The following is a 21865-nucleotide window of genomic DNA, read 5'->3' on the forward strand; positions in this document are numbered from 1 at the left end:
CAGAGGGTAAGTGTGGGAACAGCCCTTTTTACACCTTCGGTTACGTCAGCGGGTTTCCCATACCACCCCTCAAGAGAGCGCGTAGATAAAAGGCCCTATGGCCAAATAAGTCAGAGAGACATTGCATCACAACATCCTTGCCCTGGCAAGTCACAGTGCACGTCGGCACATTAAAGGCTCTGACGAGTCCTGCGGTGAAGAGATCTGTTCTGTGTTTCCAAAATGTTTTTGATCTCAGAACTTTTTATTTTATTTTTTTAAATTTTTTTAATGTGTATTTATTTTTTTAAAATTTTTTTTTTCAACGTTTATTTATTTTTGGGACAGAGAGAGACAGAGCATGAACGGGGGAGGGGCAGAGAGAGAGAGGGAGACACAGAATCGGAAACAGGCTCCAGGCTCTGAGCCGTCAGCCCAGAGCCTGACGCGGGGCTCGAACTCCCGGACCGCGAGATCGTGACCTGGCTGAAGTCGGACGCTCAACCGACTGCGCCACCCAGGCGCCCCAATGTGTATTTATTTTTGACAGAGAGAGAGAGAGAGAGACAGAGCATGAGTGGGGGAGGGGCAGAGAGAGAGGGAGACAGAATCCGAAGCAGGCTCCAGGCTCTGAGCTGTCAGCACAGAGCCCGACGCAGGGCTCGGACTCACGGACCGCGAGACCGTGACCCGAGCCGAAGTCGGACGCTCAACCGACTGAGCCACCCAGGCGCCCCGATCTCAGAACTTTTTAAAAGTTGGCTTTTCCTATATCCCTTGCGTCAGAGTTCCCGGAGATACCCTCTAGGAAAACCTGACCTTCGTGTTTTCAGATCGGGGGCTCCAACCCAAGAGGACAAATTTGCCATCTTTTCTTGGGAACGTCATGATTTCTGACCCATTTTCAGTAGAACGCGAGATTTTCTGTTTTCCACACTGATGGGTGGGTTTTGTCCTGAACTAAATTGGTAGTTATTCCCTTAGTCTTTCCCTGACCAGAAATATCTGCTTTGATGTTACAATCTGAGTCACTGACCAGATGCCGGAAAACCCTCCAACATTGGGAAACTGTGCCTGGCACAGTCTGGGGCTTTCCTGCTGAGGCCTTCTATAGAAGCAGCGTTTCTAGGGAGGGGTAGGGCTTTGGCATTAAAAGCTGTGGGTTCAGATTTCAGTTCAGCCACTTAGCAGCCACAGGACTGGGGACACACTAGCCTCCCACGTCAGTTAAGTAATCAGTGGGTCCCCACGAGGCTTAAGCAGCATAGGATGTAGCAAGCTCCAATTGTCCTTCTTTCTCGAAAAGAATTTACAGCAACAGCTTATATTTATCGAGTACTTGCTAGGTGCTGGACACCGTGCAGGACTAGAAAGAGGCACCACCAGCTTTGGCATTGGTATCGGCTCTGTGAGATAAATATTATGCCTCCCCTTTTACAGCCAAGGGAGCTAAAGCCCAGAGAGGGTAGTTAACTTGCCCATAGTCACACAGCTCGTGAGCAGCGGTGCTGATGTTTTAACGCTGGCCTTAGGCACTACGACAATGTGCCCCTTTCAAAAAGATCAGATCCGGATGAAGACATTAATCCTCTGAGCCTCAAGAACTACGCCTGTCTGGTCTTCAGCATCTCTTGGTCCTAGGATGACCTACGCGGCATGATGTCAGGCCCTGTGCATCCTTGGGGATGCTCTCGTAGACAACCATGGAATCTTAAAAGTGAATGAGTCCATGGAGACTTCCAAGTTCCCTGAGGCCCCCAGCCTCTAGCCCCATCCCGTGGGGCCCCCTCTGTGGGCGAGGAGGGTGCCGAATGTGCTGGACTCCATCAGTCCCCCCCTCCCCCAACCCCGTCATCTGCTCCAGCCAGGGCGGTTAGCTCAGTTCTTGACTGTTTTATATACTGGGGTTCTCTGCAAAATTGTGTCCGATAAAAGGGTTTGCTACCCAAACAAAGACATTTGAAAAACCACTGCCAAAGGAAAACCCGTCTGTTTTAAACAAGGGAGGACCCTGAAGCCCAGAGAGGTTAAGTAACTTGCTCAGGGTCACCAGCTGTCCTCCTGAGCAGCAGACAGATCTCTGTCCTGTCTTCAGGACTCAGGACAGGGGCCAGGCTGAGGGGGGGCTTCGCAGCCCCCCAGGGAGCCCCTCAAGGTCAGTCGTCCAGGCCGGTTCTGCCCGCTGGTGGCCAGTTTCTATGAAGATAACTGTGTCTGAGGCTGGCTCCCTGAACCTCGTCCGACCACATCTATTTCTGGGCAGCGGAGCCCTGACGGAGCACAATTTGATTCATAAATTACCCAGCTCAAGGTGTGTGTGATGGGCTCTCCTTCCCAGATTTGAAAGTCATTCAGTCCAGAACTTGCAGTACTTGGGGCTGGAGAGGGGGGGGAGGGGTGCAGCTGTGGGATTGTCGGGATCAGCAGTCACAGAGGGGAGGTGGCGGGGGAGATGGGAGGACTCGGCGACTCAGGGAGCATTGCTGTGAGCCGGCCCCATGCTCGTGGACTCCTTAAATCCTCCCAGCAACCCCAGCAGGCAAATTCTAGTATCATCTCTGATTGGCAGGTGAAGAAACTGAGGCTCAGGCGGGCGAAGTCATTTGCCCGAAGTCACGTGGCTGTAGTGGAGCTGGGATTCCAACTCAGGGCTCTCTGATGCCGGAGTCTCTCCCACACGATCATGGCGACAGCAAGGCAAGGAACACAGAGCAAGTGACATTTAGAGGACGAGGCTAGACCCTGGGAAATAGGGTAGGAAGGGGAGGTTCGTTCGGGTCGCCAAGGCTCCTGGTTCCACAGGCTTGGGTGTGCACCTGCAGCTGGTCTGGCTCCGCACCCTGCCCCCTTCCCACAGTCTTTGCTGCCTAATGCCATTCAGTTCCGGGCAAAGCTTGGTTCCACCGGCCCCTGGATGCTTGCGTCATCATCCTTGACACCTACCTGACGTAGGCTCGGTACATTACCACTTGCAAAGCCTTTTCGGATCCCTTATCTCACTGAACCTCCAAATAGCCCTGCGAACAGGACAGATATTCTCACCCACAATGAGGAAACTGAGGCTCAGAGCGGTCCGCAAGCCCACAGGTATGAATCCAGTCTCCTAACTTCGTCTTCTGCCATTATATGTAGGTTTTGTCCTTCTGGAGGTGACCAGTCCTCCTCATTAGAATGTGGGCACTTGGGGGCATTACCCATGTCCCCAACCTGTGCTTGGCACCTAGAGGCTCAAGGTGTGTGTGATGGGCTCTCCTTCCCAGATTTGAAAGTCATTCACTCCAAAACTTGCAGTACTTGGGGCTGGAGCGGGGGTGCACCTGTGGATTGTCGGGATCAGCAGTCACAGAGGGGAGGTGGCGGGGGAGGTGGGAGGACTCAGCGACTCAGGGAGCTGCCTGAGGGCCCCCACTGCCCAAGAAACCCCTTCCCCTGCACCTGTCTTTCCCACGTCCCACTGCTAGGACAGCACAGAGGTGTTGGAGACGAGGAGGTGGTGGCCCACAGGCTGACAGCCCACCCCCCCCCCCCCCCCCCGCTTCCATCTCCTTGGGCATCTGATCACCATCCTCTTTGTTTTCTTAAGTGTCTCTCCTCCTCCCTGCCACCCCCACCCCCCGCCACTCCCTCTCCGGGACAAGGCCTTTCAGATCATCAAATATCACACTCTTCTTATGCGAGGGCTGAGATGGCTTTATCGGAGCCCGTAAATCTCCCAGAGCCCTGACGCCCTCCTGAGTGCCAAGCCTCAGGTGAGTTATGTGGGCCGGGCCCAGCAGCGGGCGGCACAGGCAGGCCTCCGGGGAACACGGCCCAGCGACCCAGTGCACCTTGGCGCCCACCCTCGGCTGGGGGAGGGGCTCCAGCTGAGGGTAGGAATGGGTGTTCTGGGCCCACCTGCCGCAGGCCATGGAAGCAGCCAGGCTCAAGGCAAGCGAGCAGGCAGGTTCCTGGGGGATCTGTAGCCCTCCGCTTTCCTTGTCTCCTTGATCATCGCCAGCCAGTCTCCAGACCCACACAGGAGAGACCACAGCGTCCATGAGGGACATTTGAGACCCGAACCACCCCGGTTCTAATCCCAGCATGGTCACTGAGTAACCATGAGTCCTTGAATATGTCACCTCCCTGACCGAGCCTCAGTTTCCTCATCTGATAATTGGGATGGCAGATAGCAGATTCTCAGATAACATTCTGAGAATCCAGTGAGCTCACACATGTGAACGAACTTGCCAAGCACCCTGCCAGGGGGCAGAAGCACGTATCTTCCCCACCTCTCGGGGGCAGCCTGGCCTGTGCACGAAGCCTTACAGCCTGGAGTCAGCCAGCCTGGCCTTGAGCCCTGGCTCTCCCACTTACCAGCTGCGTGACTTCAAGCCAATCACTTAGTCTCTCTGTGCCTTGGTTTTCTCACCTGCAAAATGGGAAGAACGCTAACAATGGGGACGATGAGGATGATGATGCCTGCACGTGGAATTGCCGTGAAGCTTAATGAACAGATACACGCAAAGGGCTTAGAACCTTGCCTGCCACACGGTGGGCCCACACTAGATGGCCCGTGTTATCGCTCCTTTTGTCGCTCTCATCACCCATTCCGTGCCCGCCTCACCAACAGGCCTTCCCGCCTCCAGAAACTCCCCACAGGACACAGGTCCAAACTGCTTACCCGGCGTTCAAGGCTCCCACCTCCTCGTGTCAGCTGGTCCTGACACCACTGTGCGTGAGCCCTGCTCCTCCAGCCGGCTCCCCCGCCGTGAAAGGATTACTCTGCCCTCCCGCTTCTGCTCTTGCTAGACTCCCAACAGGAAGGCCTTCTCCCCTCCGTGCTTACCCAGACCTGCCCACCAAGGCCCAGTGAAAGGAGCTCTTCCCACACCGGCCCCCATGAGCTGCCCTCATCGGGGCCGGGCACCTTTTTGGGCACAGGTGCCATTTTCTCATCTAAACTGGACGCCACTTGGGAGCAGAGACGTCATCTTGCGCTGCTCGGCCTCTCTCTCTTTAGTGGCTGACATGACTTCCATATAATAACTTATTTAATTCCTATTCCTGGACATGGAGGTTGTTCCTAATTTTCTTTATGAAGCAGCTCCTTGGTGAACATCCTGTGCAGCTGCCCAGGAAGCTGGGGTCCAGGAAGTGTTGCCCAGAAAGTGGCGAGGAAACGTTGCCCAGGAAGTGGGGAGATTCTGATCCCAGCCGTAACCCCTGGCGATGTTTCGCTGATCCCCATTAAAGTGTCCTCAGAGGCCCCGAGGCCGCCTGCCTGAACCACCTGTTTTGCAGGGAGCCACGCGCTGCTGTGGGTGAGAGGGCCGTCACTGGAACCCCAGCAGCCCTACGTAATAAGTTTTACTACCCTTGACTACCCGGGTTAATGTTTCATACATCGGAGCCAGTTATTAGCAAATTAATCAGAGTCCAGTTTGTGGTCTTATTAGGAGAGGTAATCATTTGTTGGTTTAAGTGAGCTTGATGAAACCCGCCGTTCTGTGAGATGCCTGCAAGGCAAGCAGGCTGCCGTTCGCATTTCCTTGAGGGACTGAAGGTTGTCTTTCCCTGACTGGACGGTAGTAACGGTGGTTAATGCAGGAGGCACTCAGCTCAAGAAACATACCACTCTGGGTGCGTCAGGAGCGTTATGACGGCCCCAGTTAGAATCGCTTGTTGGCCGATCCCCCCTCAGAGCCCTGGAGCATTATGGTCTCCGTGACATCTGACGTTGCAAGTCACGCCAGTACCGGGGCACCTGGGGGGCTCAGTCGGTTAAGCGTCAGACTTCGGCTCAGGTCCTGATCTCGAGGTCTGTGAGTTCAAGCCCCGAGTCGGGCTCTGTGCAGACAGCTCGGAGCCTGGAGCCTGCTTCGGATTCTGTGTCTCCCTCTCTCTGCTCTTCCCCAGCTCATGCTCTGTCTCTCTCTCTCTCTGAAAAATAAACATTAAAAAAAATTAAACAAGTCACGCCAGGACCGTTCTGCCCCACCTTTTACACCAGCCTCAGAATGGCCCCCGGACATCCCTGTGTTAGTGCGTTTGTTCGTTCAAACAGCATTTGCTGAGCCCCTTCGATGCATCAGCTGGTCATCTGGGGGAAACCAGTCCTTCCTCTCCTGGGGCTTATGTTGCAGGGAGGAGAGACAGACCATAAGCAAACACGTAAATGGGTGAAAAAAGAGGTTGAGAAAGTGGAAGTGTTCGGAAGGCAATAAAACAGGCTAATGGAGCGGAGAGTGAAGGGGTGTGAGGGGCCGGCGCGGGGATGAGGGAGGGCTCCTCTGAGGAGGTGACGTTGGAGCTGAGGCCCGAGTGTGGATAAGGCACCCTGCAAGGTCTGCAGGGACAGGGTCGGGGCAGAGGGGCTTCAGGAGAAGCTTCGGAGAGGAGGCCTAATTCCCTGCCCCTGCCTCCCCCAGGGTCCGCACGCTCTCAGCCTGTGTCCCCTCCCCCGGTTGAGAGCAGAAGTAGCCCCCCCCCCCCCCCCACTGGTTGCCACGTGTTGATCACGGAGCTGTTGAATGCAGCCCGGCCCACGTGCCACCCGGGACGCCGGCCCCTTTTGTCAGCAGGCAGTTAAGTGACAATTTTTTTTTTAATTTTTTTTTTTTAACATTTTATTTATTCTTGAGACAGGGAGAGACAGAGCATGAACAGGGGAGGGGCAGAGAGAGGGAGACACAGAATCCGAAACAGGCTCCAGGCTCTGAGCTGTCAGCCCAGAGCCCGACGCGGGGCTCGAACTCACGGACCTCAAGATCATGACCTGAGCCGAAGTCGGCCGCTTAACCGACTGAGCCAGCCAGGCGCCCCAACAATTTTTAATTCATAAGACATCTTACCCAAAGCCCACGTCTCGGACTGACTCCCCGTTTTCAGTATACAGCCTTAGAGTCAGACCGGTCGGTGCTGGGCCCGCGGGCCAGCCTGCCCCACTGGACCCATAGAGCTGTTTCATGGTCTACCCCTGGCACTGGAGGAAGGAAAATCCAGGGCCCGGGAGACGTGATCTCTTCAGCTGCTTGAGAGCTGAGTTTAACTCTGTTCCACCCCTCACCACCTGAGTGCCAGTTATTTTTAACTGCTCTGTGCCTCAGGCTCCTTAGCTATAAAATGGGGATGCAGATATCTATCTCATGCGCAGGGGGGGGATGTGAAAACGTGTAAAAGATAATGCATGCAAAAACACCGCGCGGTACCAGCCGCGATTCCTGTCGGCTGCTGTTCGGAGACTCGCCGCTCCTTCTGGACGAGACGGGCCACGGTCGGGAACGCCCTGCTTTGATTCTTCCATTCAGGAGGCAGGCATGGCGGGGAACGGAGGACCAGGCACCAAAGCGTGCACCTACTATGTGCCAGGCACCACAATAGATGCTTTATGTACAGGATCATGCCTGATCCTCGCACAGCCTGGTGAGGTGGGAGCTGTTATCTACACTTTGCAGATGAGGAATTTGGCTCAGAGGAATTAGCAGTTTGCGGGAGGTCTCACAGCTGGTAAGTGGCAGATCTTTTGCCGGCACCTAGGTCTTTTTTTTCATCCTGGGCACAGTAGGTGGTCTCTTCACTTGGGTGTTGATATAATAGGCTCCAGGCAGAGACGGGGACTAAAAGAGAGACCCCTGGAGAGAAGGGGCTGCAAATCCCAGCCCTGCTGTCTTCCCTGGGAAGGGCCCCTGACCCTGGACCTGAGGAGGGCAGGGTGCCAACTCAGAGGCCAGGTGACGGAGCAGACACCCATCTCCTGATGCCTCCTTCCTCCATTCAGGGACTGGCATTTGAGTGGATGGATGTTTGTGCCCAGAAGCCCAACCAGATCACGAGCTCCTCATAAGCGTGGCCTTTTTTCCTCTTCTTCCCTCCACAGCCCCAGCTCAAGGCCAGGCCTGCAGCATGCCCCCACCTAGTGTGTGCTTACTGACCCTTCCCGGTTGCTACAGAGTGGGGAGCGAAACTTCAGGCATCCAACAGATATGTCATGAGCATCGTGCCATGGGGGACAGAAGTGGGAAACCGTGGCCCTTATCCTCTAGGCCACACTGGATCTCGCTGTGCGAACCAGGGTCGCCCCGCGGCCAGCCCAGCACCGTGGCTCAGCGAGTGTGATATGGCACAGCCCCCAGGATTGGTTTTCCTGAGGCCTGTGCCATTGGAGGTGGATCTTAAGAATAGGAAGGACCACGGTGGAAACCATCGCTTTTCCCTGAACTCGGAGGCCCGCAGGACCGGTGGCTGTTAGCCCAGCAGAGCAGACAAAGCAATTCAAAGTCACGCCTGTGTTCCCACACGCACCATCAGCCACTCGCTAAACTGCTTCTGTCCCAGACCTGGCTCGCTGCGGGTCAAGATGCTGCCAGGGAGATAACAAGGGGACGAGAGGTGGCAGTGATGCTGTTTAGCAGGGCCTTGGAGGAGGGGTACCTGGGGAAGGGGGGAGGCTGCCAGCCTGGGAGGAACAAGGATGTGGGCGGGTGAGCCCCCCACGGCCCAAAGAGAGAGCTGCGCCTCCTCTGGCTCCCCATGTCTGACCTCCTGCCTCTCCCTACTCCCTCCATCCAGCTTCCCTCTCCCACAACCTCCTGCCTTTGACCGGCTGTAAAATACAGAAGCCCTTTGCCTGACTCTGCTGCGCCCTCTAGCTGCCACTGGGCCTCTCTCCTTGTTTTTTTTTTTTTTTTTTTACTCCCCAAGCATCTGCATCTGCACTCACTGTCCCCACATCTGTGCCCCACCCGCCCGCAGTGTCTCACAGTCGGACCTCTGGGGGCATCTGAAGATCCAACCTGTGGCCGGTTCTGGGATCTTCCCTCTCCTTAGCCTGACCCTACTGACCATCTCTCTCTCGGAACTTCCTCCTCTCCTGCCTCCGGGCACCTGGCCTATATAATTTCCAGACTACCGCCTGTCTGCCTAAATTCTCCTGCTCATCCTCACTGGAGCCATAGGTCTGCCCTAAAGGTACCCTTGCCAGTGCCCTTTGTGTGTCACCACCTCGGTGCTGACAGCTCCTGCCTGCAGCCCTGCCTTCCCACTAGTCCCCACCGCAGGCCCTCCTGGCCACCACCTGGGGGACCTCTACATGTGGGCATTCTGCTTGCTACATAAATCTTCCCTGGAGGAATGTATCTAGAACTTCGGAAATGTATAATGTTTTTACCTAGGACTCCATCCTGAGGGAAAAAAAAATCAACTTTGTTACATCCATTCTACGTGGGATGATGATCTCTTGTGTATCACTTAGCACAGGGCCAGGTGCAGAATGGGTGCCAACGCGGTGTAGGGCCAGTGCCTGCGGGGCAAGGAAAAGAGAGACGTAAATGTACTTCCAAGCCAGCCATTTAGCAGCCATGTGACCTTGGACAAGCTATTTAACATCTCTGAGCCTGCTTCCTCGCGTTTGACGTGGGCTCTGTTCTTACTAAGTCATTGTGAGGAGTAAGTAATATGGTTGTGCAAACAGCTTAGCCTCAGTGCCTGGCATATGGAACTGCTCAGTAAGTACTGGCTACTGTTTTTAATAAATAGGGGAAAGAAGGCTGGGACTCCCCCCTCGGCCGCCTTTCATGCTTTAGCAGACTCTGTTCACATCCCCGCCCCACCCCCGCCCCAGCCTTTCTTTTGGGAATCTGAAGAGGCCTTGGTGCCTGGAGCTCCTAGAGGAGATGGCTGACCCCAAGAGAACCGGCAGGGTGGTAATGACCTGCTTCTTCTCTTTTGCAAATGCTGTAAGTCCCCAGTTCCCAGAACCCTTAGGGTGCTGAGGCCAGCCCTGCTGCATCCCAGAACCACCCCCACAAACCAGGTCTATGCGCAGGCACCATGGACAGCACCTGTCGACCCAGGGAAACAGCTGCCTTTCTGCTCAGTGGTGGGGGCTGAACAGGTGAAAGGCGTCCCCGGGAAGCCTCCCCAGGCCCCCCCAGGCCCCCTGGGACTCAGATAAAGAAAGTCCGGGAGACCAGAGGGCTGACGGGGTGGTATCAGTTTCCAGGGTAGCAAAGAAACTTGTTTGTGTGGCTGCCAAACCCACTGAAAGGGAGGATGGTGGGAGGGGAGCTAAGGGAGAAGAGTAAGGAAGTGGTGACCCACTCCCCACCCCGAGGGCAGAGCCCCAGTGAGATGGCCTGTGAGATGCCCTTGACCTTGGCCTCAGGGCTACCAACTTGTACGTATGAGCTTTTCGTTGTGAGGCCCTCCTGGCAAGAGGGCAGTCTTGGCTCAGTGTTCCTGCTGGGCAAACAGCTCTAGACACAGGCTTGTGGGGTGGGGGTGGGAGTGGTGCAGGGGGTCCACGGTGGTGTCATCTTGGGCAAGTACAGGTGGCCAACCCTTGTTGAGAACTTCCTCTGCGCCAGGCACTGTATCCACTCATTTAATCCTTGCAACAACACTCTGGGGTGGGTACTATTATTGCCCCCAATTTACAGACTAGGAATCCAAGATCATCCAGGTATGTTAAGTAACTTGACTGAGGTCACCCAGCTAGCAAAAAGCAGAGCTGTCTGTGCCCATACAGTCTGCCTCCCGAGAGCATAACCTTAACCACGTCTCTGTGCCATGTTGCCATGTTGCTTTCCTTCGGGAGCCTGAGCTCAGCAGGTACCTGCTTACATGTTCAATAGCACGATTATGTCATCAATGTCGATCTTTGCTGTGAGACGGAAGGCATGGACCTTGCCTGCTTTTCTCTGTGGATTCTCCAGCACCCTGCCCACAGTAGGTGCTCAATCTGAACTCAATCAAATGGGTGATCTAATCAATCCATCAGTCTTTGAGTGAGCCCTGCCCTTGGCCCCCACTGCTTAGGGCACAGGGCTCACCTCCCGTCTATGCCTGGACCAGCATCCCGGTGAAGACTGCTATTGCCATGGTGACAGGAGACCATCAGAGCCAGTGGCTCACTCAGGTGGCCCTGTCAGCTCCCTGGGTATAAGCCTTCCTGGCTGCTGGTCCTGGGAGTTAGTGATTCATACTTAGCAGGAGGCTGAGGTAGATATGGAGAATAAAAGGATAGGTGTGGGTGGAGGGGGGATGTGTTGGGGGAGGGTCCCCGAGCTTGAATGTGTACCAGTTGGAGAGTATTTGCCTGCCGGTTTGTTGGAGAAGATGCCTGGGTCGGGGGGAGGGGATATTTTATGTGCTGGAGACAGATTTCAGGTTGGGGATGGGCAGTATGGCCATGACTGGGGCAAAGGTGCTGAGTGGGGAGGCCCAACTGGGTGTTCCAGGGTTGATAACCCCATTTTTCAAACAAAAACCAAAGCACATCATTCAACAAGGGGCTTCTGGTTTGTGAATGATTTATAGGAAAAATCTTGCAAAGATAAAAATTGAATCACATTTAGTTAAACATTTGAGAGGTTCCTTTATTGGGAAGAATAAATTTATATGGAAATTCGGAATGATGGGATGCTAGCCCTGGAGCTGGGGAGGTGGGGCCCACGCTGGTGGCGGGGGGCGGGGGGTGGTGACGGGTGACAAGAGGCTTTGAGGTGTTGCCTCAGGGCAGCCCTTCAGCTCAGTATTAGGGGCTCAGAGGACACAGCGCCCACCTGCGGTGTCCATGCTTCACCCCACCTCAACCCTGATCACCCTGTGATGTGAATGCCTGGTTGAGGGCTGCATCCCCTGCTAGAATGTGTCCCTGGCACATCATAGGAGCTCGATAATTGTCAAATGGATTAGCTAATGACAAAAAGATGAAAGCATGCATCCCCTTGTGTGCCCGGCAGCAGAATTCCTGGCTAAAGAAAAAGCCCTTACACTCATGCGTGTCTCTGCCTCCTTGCAGCCCTGTCCTCCCCACTCCACGCACTCAGCGGGAAGGTACCCAGGTTTCTCTATGGCTATGGGAAGAAGCTCAAGACAAGGGGGAGGCTGGAGTGACGTCCCATCCCTGGTCAAGCCCCACATCAGATCCCCAAAGCCCACAATCAGAGCTGCACGGGTTCCGCAGTCATCAGCTGCCTCTCCCCTGCCTCGGCCAAGCCCTGCGGCGGGCTGGGAGGACAGCGGAGGGCAGCTTCTAGCCACCAACCCGGTAGATATGGGATGCCCTGCCAACCAGCAGAGGTTTGGCCGAGAACAGTCCCTGTCCCCAAGTCTAAAGTGAGAAGAGGACATTGTCTGCTCTGTGCTTTCCCTGGTCGACTGAAGACACGACGTGAGCCCCTAACTGTGCACAGATCCCTTGAGAGCCAGGGCCACGGGTGAGTGAAGAGATCCAGTAGTTTCTACCTGTGTGTGTTGAAAGCCTGAGGATCCGTTCACACCTATGGAATCAGTGTCCATCAACCCCTTCCCCAGTCCTGCCCATCATCCAGGGCCCAGCTCAAGCCATACTTAGCCAGTACTTACTTTGTCCGGGAACTGTTCCAAGCCTGCATACATACTGTTTTTCACTCTCATTTAATTCTTATAACCTTGACCAAGACATAGAGGGGTTAGGTGAGTTGCCCAAGGTCACACAGCTGCTACACGGTGGGGCAGGGGATGAATGCCACCTCCTCCGTGAAGCTTTCCTTCCTTGAGCCTTCCCCTGTGTGAACAGTCTCTCCCTGCTGAGAACTCAGAGATGCTAAATCTCCTACGTGTCAAAGCCCCGTCACCAGGCTGCGAGTGCCTCCCTCCGCATCCCCCACGCCACCAAGCACGGGGTCCGGCCAGAGGACACGCGCCCTGGAGATGGCGGATTCTGTAAAGGAATGGCAGCGTGTGCGTATGTGAACGAACCAACAAGCTGGTTAATGAGGGCAAGAGAAGAGCAGAATTGGGATCTGCCCGCGTGAATTCGCAGCCTGGTGGGAAGGGCACCAGGACAAGTGTGGGGGCCCCAGTGGGCTGGGAGCAGCGATCCTTTAGGAACCTGCTTGCCACTGGGTGCCCAGCACTGGCCAGCCTCCTTGAGGGGCAGTCATGAAAGGCCCCCGTCTTCAGGCTGGCCGGGAAGACCTCATGAACACACGGGCAGCAATGGGAGAGAGAACAGAGCAGTGGCGACTGCCCGTGAGCACAGAGGGTCAGCCAGAGAAGCAGGGCCACCTTCCTGGAAGAGGAGGAGGGGTGGCCCTGTGTGGGAGGATAGGAGGTGTGGCCAAGAGAGGCAGGTGGACATGCAGACAAGAGGAGGCAGGAATGGACATGGTGATTTGGGGAACCTGGGGAGGCCCCCGGGGGCACACGGGGTGCCTGTAGAGGGAAGCATAAAATGAAGTCGGTGAGGGAGAGAGGGGTGGACACAGAGGCCTCGGTCTCCACCAGCATCACCTGTGTGTGATTTTTGCCAGTACTTTAAATATGCACTTCAAGGTTTTTTTAAGTTTATTTATTTATTTTGAGACAGAGAGAGAGAGAGAGAGAGAGAGCACATGAGTATGAGGCAGGAGGGGCAGAGAGAGAGAGAGAGAGAGAGAGAGAATCCCAAGCAAGCTCAGCACGGAGCCCAATGTGGGGCTAGAACTCACGAGACCGTGAGATCATGGCCAGACCTCAAGTCAAGAGTCGGACCCTTAACCGACTAGGCCACCCAGGAGCCCCTGTGCTTCAGGTTTTGATAAGTACTTAAAATAAAGGCTTGTTCTTAAAATCAAATTATATTTATTATACAAGGGAATTGTACCACTGCTATGTAGGAAATCAGAGTAGGATAGAATGGAATAGAATAGAACATGAGCCTAAAAATAACCAAGCAAAGTGGGCTCCTGCTTTAGTCCATTCGGGCTCTATGACCAAAATGCCAGGGGTCGTACGGCTTACGGACAGCAGACATTCATTTCTCTGCTGGAGGCTGGGGAACCCAGGGTCAGAGCGCCAGCACGGTCAGGGAAGGGCCCTCTTCCCGGTTGGCAGAAGGGCGCTTCCTCACTCTGTCTTCACACGGTGGAAGGAACGTGGGATCTCTCGGGCTCGCTTTTATCAGAGACCAGTTCTACTCAGGAAGGTTCCACTTCACGACCCACGCGCCTCCCAAAGGTCCACCCACTAATACCGGCGTGTTAGGGCTTTGGACGTCCCCATATGCATTCTGGGGGGGGGGGGGGGGCGGGGCGAGGGGCAAGCATTCAGACCCTCGCGGTTGCTGAGTCCTGGCTGCGTGCTGCTCCCTTTGGAAGGCTCCCAGCCAGAAGCCTGCACTCTCGGTGAAAAAAAGGGAGAACGAGCGAGTGTTAAGAGAGATGCCAAAGGCATACTAGCACCAAACCAAGGCTTCCCCCTTGACTCAGTCGGAGAGACGGGAGAAGACTGAAGAGCTGAAAGTCGTCACTCTGCAGGTCACTGCTGGCTGTGCCTGGGCCCCGTCCTCCAGAACCCTTCCCATTACTCCTTGAGCCAGCGTCCGCGTTAAGTTACTGGTTTGTCCCTAATGCGCAAAGAGGAGCCCTCACTGAAGCCCACGTCCACCTGCCCTGGGCCCCAGGCATACCTGGAATGTTACTCTCTCCTTGCAGGGAATACCAACAGCATCTTCGCCCTGGACTACATCAGTGGAGCGCTGACCTTGAATGGCCTACTGGACCGGGAGAACCCCCTGTACAGCCATGGCTTCATCCTGACCGTGAAGGTGAGGGCCTGGGGGCGGGGACCTGCAGCCCGTGTGGAGGGGTGCCCACACTGCGGTGCCAGCCTCCAGCAGTGCCCCCGGTGAAACTCCAGGAGGGCAGCGCCCCTGGCCTCCCACCCGGCGTGCCCAGGGCCGCTGTCAGGAATGGACAACACTAACCAAGCACAGGCCACATCGGGGGCCTTGCTGGGCACCTCACAGCCATTGCCAAAAGTCACATAGGATTGGGACTTTTATCCCCACTTGAGGAATGAGGGGACACACAGTAGGTGCTCATCCATGGGGCCACGTTCTGGTACTCATGATGCCAAGTTCTCCATCGTAGCTGCCTCAGATTCTTACATTTACCCCATGTCTGGGATGTGTCCAGCTTCTAGCTTCCCCGGGGCTCTTCCCTGGTTAGGAAGCAGCAGCACAGTGGGGAGAGGTGGAAACTGCTAAAGTCCTTCCCCTGGAGGTGTGGTGGAGCCACAACCCCCAGGCGCCTGTAGCCCCCTGCCACCCAGGGCCAGTTGTAATTAAAACCTGTGCTTTGCAGAGCCATTCCCTGGGAACCCCATTTAGGGTATGGACCCTACCTGGGCCACAGGGGTCCTCCCCAGCCCTACCCATCGGTTGAGGCAGGGGAGGGCACAGGACTGAGGAGAGGGGCTTGGGGAAGGAGGCCCTTCCATCCTGAGGAGAATAAGGCAGCCCAGCCTGGCCCTCGATTGCTCTCCTTGACCTTGGGAGGGGCTGCAGCAGCGGCCGGTTGATTAGCCCTCCCTGGCCAGCCGGCTTCTCTGTCTCCACCCAGTGTGGACATGTGGGCCGGTGAGGGGAGGTAGGCTAACACCGCCTTTCCCCCAACCCTGCATCAAGCTGCCAGCCAAGCCGTGGGCCCCTCTCCGCCTCCCCTCCTCTCTGCTTGCTTCCTGTGGAGGCACACATTTCAGGGTGGAGAGAGCTGTACCCTGGCCCCAGGGGACCCTGAGCTCAGTTTTTCCATCTTTATATAAAATGTGAGGGTGAGTTCCCAACTTTGGATGTGACTCCAAATCTCCTGGGGAACTGGCGAAAGGTACTTAGTCCTGGGCCTCCCACGCAAAGATTCGGGTCCAGAAAACTGGAAATGGGTATTTGGGAGCCGGGGGCCTCTGCCCCAGAGACTAGGCACCCAGGGATTTGAGCCCATCTTTCCTGAGCCCGACCCAGACCCTCATGGCACCCGGCTCAGTGTTTGGGCCATAGCCGATGCCACATTAAGTCTTGATTACCTGCTAGCACCAAAATGCTTAGCCTCGGTTTTATCATCTGCCGCATTGAATAAAGAGTCTCCCTTTGCCCCTCAGTGAGCCCCCAAATCTGTCTTGTCATCACCATGCCCCCCTCGTCCCCTTGGTTCTGGAATCCTCCTGCCTCAGTTCGCTACCTACTCTGACTGTTGTCCTTATGCAAGTTACTTAACCTCTCTGAGCCTCGGTTTCCTCAACGGTAAAGCCTCCGTAAATGATGATAGCGTGACTATGGACGCCTTCGTCTCTGGGATGTTTGTGCTCTACCTGCAGGGCACAGAGCTGAATGATGACCGCACCCCGTCCGATGCCACAGTCACCACAACCTTCAACATCTTGGTTATCGACATCAATGACAATGCCCCAGAGTTCAACAGCTCTGAATACAGCGTGGCCATCACTGAGCTAGCCCAGGTCGGCTTTGCTCTGCCCCTCTTCATCCAGGTGGTGGACAAGGACGAGGTGAGTCCCGGGAATGCGTGGTCTCTCCAGACCCCCCGCCCTTCCTGGGCTTTGCAACCCTGAGAAAGATGCCAGGTATTTCTAGGCTTCCAAGTCCCCAGCTAAAAAAAAATAGAAACAAACGTTGCTACCTCCTCCCCTGCAAAACTCAGCAGTCTCTAAGCTTTGACCCCCGCCCCCACCTCTGCAAAAGCTATTTGAGCACACACGTCCAACGTGTAGTTCTTCATTTAGTCATTTATTTAGTAATGTATTTAGAAATATATGCCCATCGGGGCACCTGGGTGGCTCAGTCGGTTAAGCGTCTGACTTCAGCTCAGGTCATGATCTCGCGGTTTGTGAGTTCGAGCCCCACGTCGGGCTCTGTGCTGACAGCTCAGAGCCAGGAGCCTGCTTCGGATTCTGTCTCCCCCTCTCTCCGCTCCTCCCCTGTTCCCTCTCTCTCTCTCTCTCTCTCTCTCAAAAATGAATAAACGCTGGGGCGCCTGGGTGGCTCAGTCGGTTGAGCATCCGACTTCGGCTCAGGTCATGATCTCGCGGTCCATGAGTTCAAGCCCTGCGTCAGGCTCTGTGCTGACCGCTCAGAGCCTGGAGCCTGTTTCAGATTCTGTGTCTCCCTCTCTCTCTGACCCTCCCCTGTTCATGCTCTGTCTCTCTCTGTCTCAAAAATAAATAAACGTTAAAAAAAATTTAAAAAAAAATGAATAAACGTTAAAAAAAAAATTAAGAAATATATGCCCATCTTAGTAATCTAGTACATGCCTTATAAAGCATACACTGAAAACTAGAAATTTTAAAAGTTGGAGGCTCTTGTATAAAATCTGTTCCTGGAAAAAAGTTTGTTTTCTGCTTTTGGTGTAGTGAGGACTCCTGCTTTTCCATGCGAAGAGCTTGAATGTTTTCAAGGGGATCCCAGGCCGCAGGAGACCAGAGGTCCAGGAAGCTAGAAATGGGACACACCCATTGTGTGTCCTTGCAGGGCCTGCCTGCCTGAGGCCAGTCTTGAGAGGAAGGGACATGGGCTGCGAGTGAGGGAGAGCTTGAGAAGGACAGGAGGAGGGAGACTTGGGGATGGGGCCCGTGCCCCTCCAGGCCGGGATGGGACGGGCTTCCGAGCTGATGGGGACGCTCTCGGCCTGCCTCCTCCCTGCCCCTCTCAGGCACCAGGTCTCCCCTGCCCGTCAGCAGCCACAATCGTTAATAGCACTTATATTTATTACCGCTGTTCCCTGGCCCATTCTGCTCAGGAATTCCATTAGGTTTTCCAGCCTGAGGGGCTTCTCTGCAATTACTCCTCCCTTCTTGGGGCTCCCGCACTGGCCTTGCTCCAGGCCTGGCTTCCTGCTCGCTCCTCCTGCCCCTCTCCACTCTGGCTGCTCAACAAACCAGCACACCTGCCCAGGGGCCCCCCCTCCCACGATCCACCGCTCTCCTGTCAGCTTCTCTCAACCGGACAAGGTCCTCCCCCTCCTGCCCTAACCCCCCAGCCCCCTTCCCCTGGCACCAGCTCACCCCTGTCCCCGCCCCGCTCCGCCCACCCCGCCAAGGACATGACCGTGAAGATGTCAGTCCCAGTGTGCGCGCGGGCATGCACACACAGCACATCTTTCCATCTCTTGCTAAATCATCCCATACCTAGCTCTCTGGGATAACTAAAGTATGTACTGAGCACCCCCTGTTTACAAGGAGCTATATATTTGGCCCCTTGAGGGAGTGTAGCCCACGGTCACTGTCCTAAAGGGCCAAGCGTGCTTATACAAGGGCAGTATGTAGTTTCGAAAATGTACGCAAAAATGTCAAAAGTTTAAAAAGTGGGGATAGATAGGTATAAAAAGAAGTTGCAACATTTTCTCACACCCCAGGGGGTCATCTTTTATCCCCCTGGAGTGCAGCACCCCCTTTAGACACCGCTGTGTGAGTGAGAGCCTCAGGAAAAGTCCCATCTCTGGTTTCAGGCTATCACTGATGTCCCAGAGAACAGAGACACTTGGTACCAGGGTGCGGGCCAGTGACGACGAGCAGCGAGGGCTCCAGAGCTCAACTGAGGAAGGGGGAAGAAGGGGCCAGAGGACCAGCAAAGGCTCTATGGTGAAAGGGGGCCCAGGGCTGAACCTTGGGACACAAATCAGATGGTAAAAGGCAGCCAGGAGGGCTGGTGGGGTGGGCAGTGGCCCACGGAGAGGCCCAGAGGAAGGAACCTGTACAAAGGTTTGTGGAGTCGGCTGGTGGGAAGGTGGGCCAGGACACAGGCTTTTAGGGCCTTGAATGCCAAGCCAAAGAACTGGGGCTTAATTTTGGAGGCAACCCAGAGAGGAGGCAGCTTGTGTAGTGGTTCATGGCCCAAGCTCTGGAGACAGACGGGGCCTACGTTCAAGTCCAGCCTTGCCATTTGCTAGCTCTGCGACTTTGGGTGAGTCATTGACCCTTTCTGAGTGTGACTTTGCTCATCTGTGTGAAAATGTATGTTTCTATTGCAGTAACAAATTAACCCTGAAACAGAGGGTTGTTTTTTCCTCAGAGATTTATTACTACTCGTCTGGCACAGGTGGGCAGGGGGACCCCGCTCCGCGTCGTCGCTCAGGTGCACGCTCTGCGGTCACGTCGGTCACTGCAGGAGGGAGGGGGCAGCTAGAGGAGGAAGCACCAGCTCTTCTAGGCTTTGTCCTGGGACTTCTGCCCAGTTCTAGGGAAGGGCCCCACCTCACTGCCAGAAGGCTGGGAACGTGGACAAGCGAATCCACGTTTGCGTCTGCCACAGAGAATGCCAACAAGGCTCAGAGATAGGAGATCAGACCATTAGTCTATAGGACTTAGCCCAGTACCTGCCACCCACCCAGATGTTAACCAGATGGGTCCAGGGAGCATTGCCACCAGCAGGGCCAGAAACCCCAAGGCCCTTTCACCATGACTGGTTGGGGGATTTCAAGGTCACCCGGACCCCTGGGGTTTAGCTCAATTCTGCTTTGCTGGCAGCCCTGTCCGAAGCATCTGCAGGAGTGCTGAGGGGTGTCTGGGTCCAGCCTGCCTCTAGTGGCCACCCCCCACCCAGGCACGGGCAACAGCATGCCCGCTGTGGACAGGGTGCCCAACACTACCGGCGACCATTTCACCGCTGCCCCAGGGAATTGACCAGTGTGTGACAGTAAAGGGCTGGCCCCATGTCTCCAGGGCACGGTGAGGTGCAGAGAACCACTGATAAAGAAGGGCGGCCCAGGGGCGCCTGGGTGGTGCAGTCGGTTAAGCGTCTGACTTCAGCCAGGTCACGATCTCGCGGTCTGTGAGTTCGAGCCCCGCGTCAGGCTCTGGGCTGATGGCTCAGAGCCTGGAGCCTGTTTCCGATTCTGTGTCTCCCTCTCTCTCTGCCCCTCCCCCGTTCATGCTCTGTCTCTCTCTGTCCCAAAAATAAAATAAACGAAAAAAAAAAATTTTAAAAAGAAGGGCGGCCCAGAAGCCCAGACTCCCCACCCTACGGTCTTCTGGGTCACCGTCCAGCCTCCCCCAGGAGAGCTACACCCAAACCATCCCAGACATGGTCCTGGACCGATTCCTAAATAAGAGGGGAGAATAAATTGCTTTCTAAATTGCCCTGCTCTTTTGTACCTCCCATCTCTCCTCCACTCTCCAGAATTCTGGAAGGATCCAGATCTGGATGGGGTAAATGCTCCCAAGACGCAGTCTTGGGTGCTGAGGGTCGGGCCCCAGGTTCCCAGGGTGGAGCGTTTAGCCACATTGCCAAGAGGGAACAGAAGGCAGCGGCCACTGGCACTTGAGCACTGGCCAAGTTTCCAGAATCTGGGGGAGATCAGGGAACCTCAAAGAGAAATCAGGCATCTTTTATAAAAAGAGATTTTTAAAAATGTGTCCTTTCTTCCAGTTCTCTTTTGCGGGGGGAGAATGCATCTGTTGGGATTTGTGTCTGGGGTGAAGGTGACTGGATTTGCTAGGGTGGCAGAAAAATGTGTCCATCGAGCCGGCTTGGATGGAGGAGGGAAAGGAGCAAGAGGAGAGGTGAAATCCCTTTGTCAGGGTCTAAAGAGCCACGTGATTCTCCCTCGCACTCACCATCGTTGTGGGTTTATAGTTACTAATGTGATGATCTAAATAGTATCTATCTCCCCGATTAGACTGAATGATGCTCCCCGATGTAACCCAGTGCCTCACACTCTACCTGGCACCTGGGAGGCACTGCAGAAATACGAACTGGTTCAATTAAAGCATGATTAAATGATAAAAGTAGCAATGAGGTGGCTCCAGGCTTTATCCAAACTAGATCATCGGTCAGTGCCCCTGTGCTAAAGCCCAATTCCCGCTGAGTTTCTGTGAGAAGGTGACCTCAAAGTTCCACAGTGGGGCAGTAGAGGGTGCCGATGGAAAACAGAAAGGGAAGGAGGAAGCAGTTTATCCCGTCAGTTAGCACTTTGTGGCAGCCGTTCCTAGTAAGGATGCTAATCTAACTCACAAAGACTAGATAATGCCGCCATCCCCTCCACATGGGAGATTTTGCCCAGTTTCTTGCTGAATCTCAGGCTCTGCAGCAACATTCAAGACCACAAAGGTGCTTGAAAGAAGCCCTTTCTGTCTCCCAAGGACTCCCGTCCCCATTGTCAAGTCCCGCTGAGTAATTTCTTCTCTTTTGCCCAGCTATAGGAAACTCACGGAAGCCAGAGAGGCAAGGGATAGGGTGGGCTGAAACCACTAACAACCCATTTGCACAGCATGACAGTTGAGATGCAAATAGATGGTTGTAATGCAAATCACAAAAAACAAAACAAAACAAAACAAAAAAACTCTCAAGGCAAAGGCCCCAGGAGTCAGCCTTGGTGTGGAGCGCAATCTCTGAGTTTCAAATTAAAGGTTGTGGCAGCCTCATTCCCCTGCTCCTGGCTACTGGGCGTTCTCCTGTGTCTTCCTCGGTGTTCTGGAAACCCACAGGAAATTAGCAACACACTCACCCACCGGGATTCCTACCGTATCCCCACCCACCCCCTTGGCCGCAACATGTTCTTTTGTGTTTTCTCCAGTTTGGTCTGCTTTTCCTCTCCCCATCAAGCCTGCAGCCCTCCCCACCCCGTCCTGCCCACAGCTGAGCCAGCCGGCCACATTTTCCCATCTGCATGGGGTGAGGTTATTAGGATGGTTGGAATTTTCTGTTCCGTTGTCCTAAATTCCACTCTTCTCCTTAGAAGCAATCAGATCCTCTGCGTTCTGCGTCCTGCCTGTGCGGTGGCAGTGAGTGTAGGAGATCATCCGTGCCTCTGGCTGCTTTACAGATTCCAGCAAAGGGCTTTGTTTTTAAATACCGTTCGGCATCGGGCACGACCCCTCCCAGCAGATTTTTGGATCGCTGAAAACTGGTAGTACCTCTCACCTGCCCTGTACCTTTCTTCTCAGGAGTTGGGAGCCTTTGATTCTCTTCATTTCTGTCTCGTTTCTGACCTCAGCTTCTCAGAACATATTTCCTGCTGTCCTTAAGACATTTTTGCAGAGGGGTGGGGTTGGAGTGGGGAAAGGGACACCAAAGTCCCCCAGAGAGGCCTCTATCGCCTGGTTCTGGCTGTTTGCAGGAATTGGAATCATCTCAGAATGGCCTTCAGACTTCATT

The 21865-nt window shown here is 54.8% G+C and overlaps 1 protein-coding gene across 1 annotated transcript in view; it reads left to right on the forward strand.

The window, feature by feature from the left end:
- Positions 1-21865, forward strand: part of CDH23 (cadherin related 23) — a 415376-nt gene that overhangs the window by 215467 nt on the left and 178044 nt on the right. Inside the window, exons 10-11 of the mRNA XM_047825054.1 lie at positions 14415-14527; positions 16075-16263. Coding sequence (XP_047681010.1) covers positions 14415-14527; positions 16075-16263 — 302 coding nt within the window. The remainder of the gene's footprint in view (positions 1-14414; positions 14528-16074; positions 16264-21865) is intronic.

Source organism: Prionailurus viverrinus, chromosome D2 (assembly GCF_022837055.1).
Source record: "Prionailurus viverrinus isolate Anna chromosome D2, UM_Priviv_1.0, whole genome shotgun sequence".
NCBI classification, from domain to species: Eukaryota; Metazoa; Chordata; class Mammalia; order Carnivora; family Felidae; genus Prionailurus; species Prionailurus viverrinus.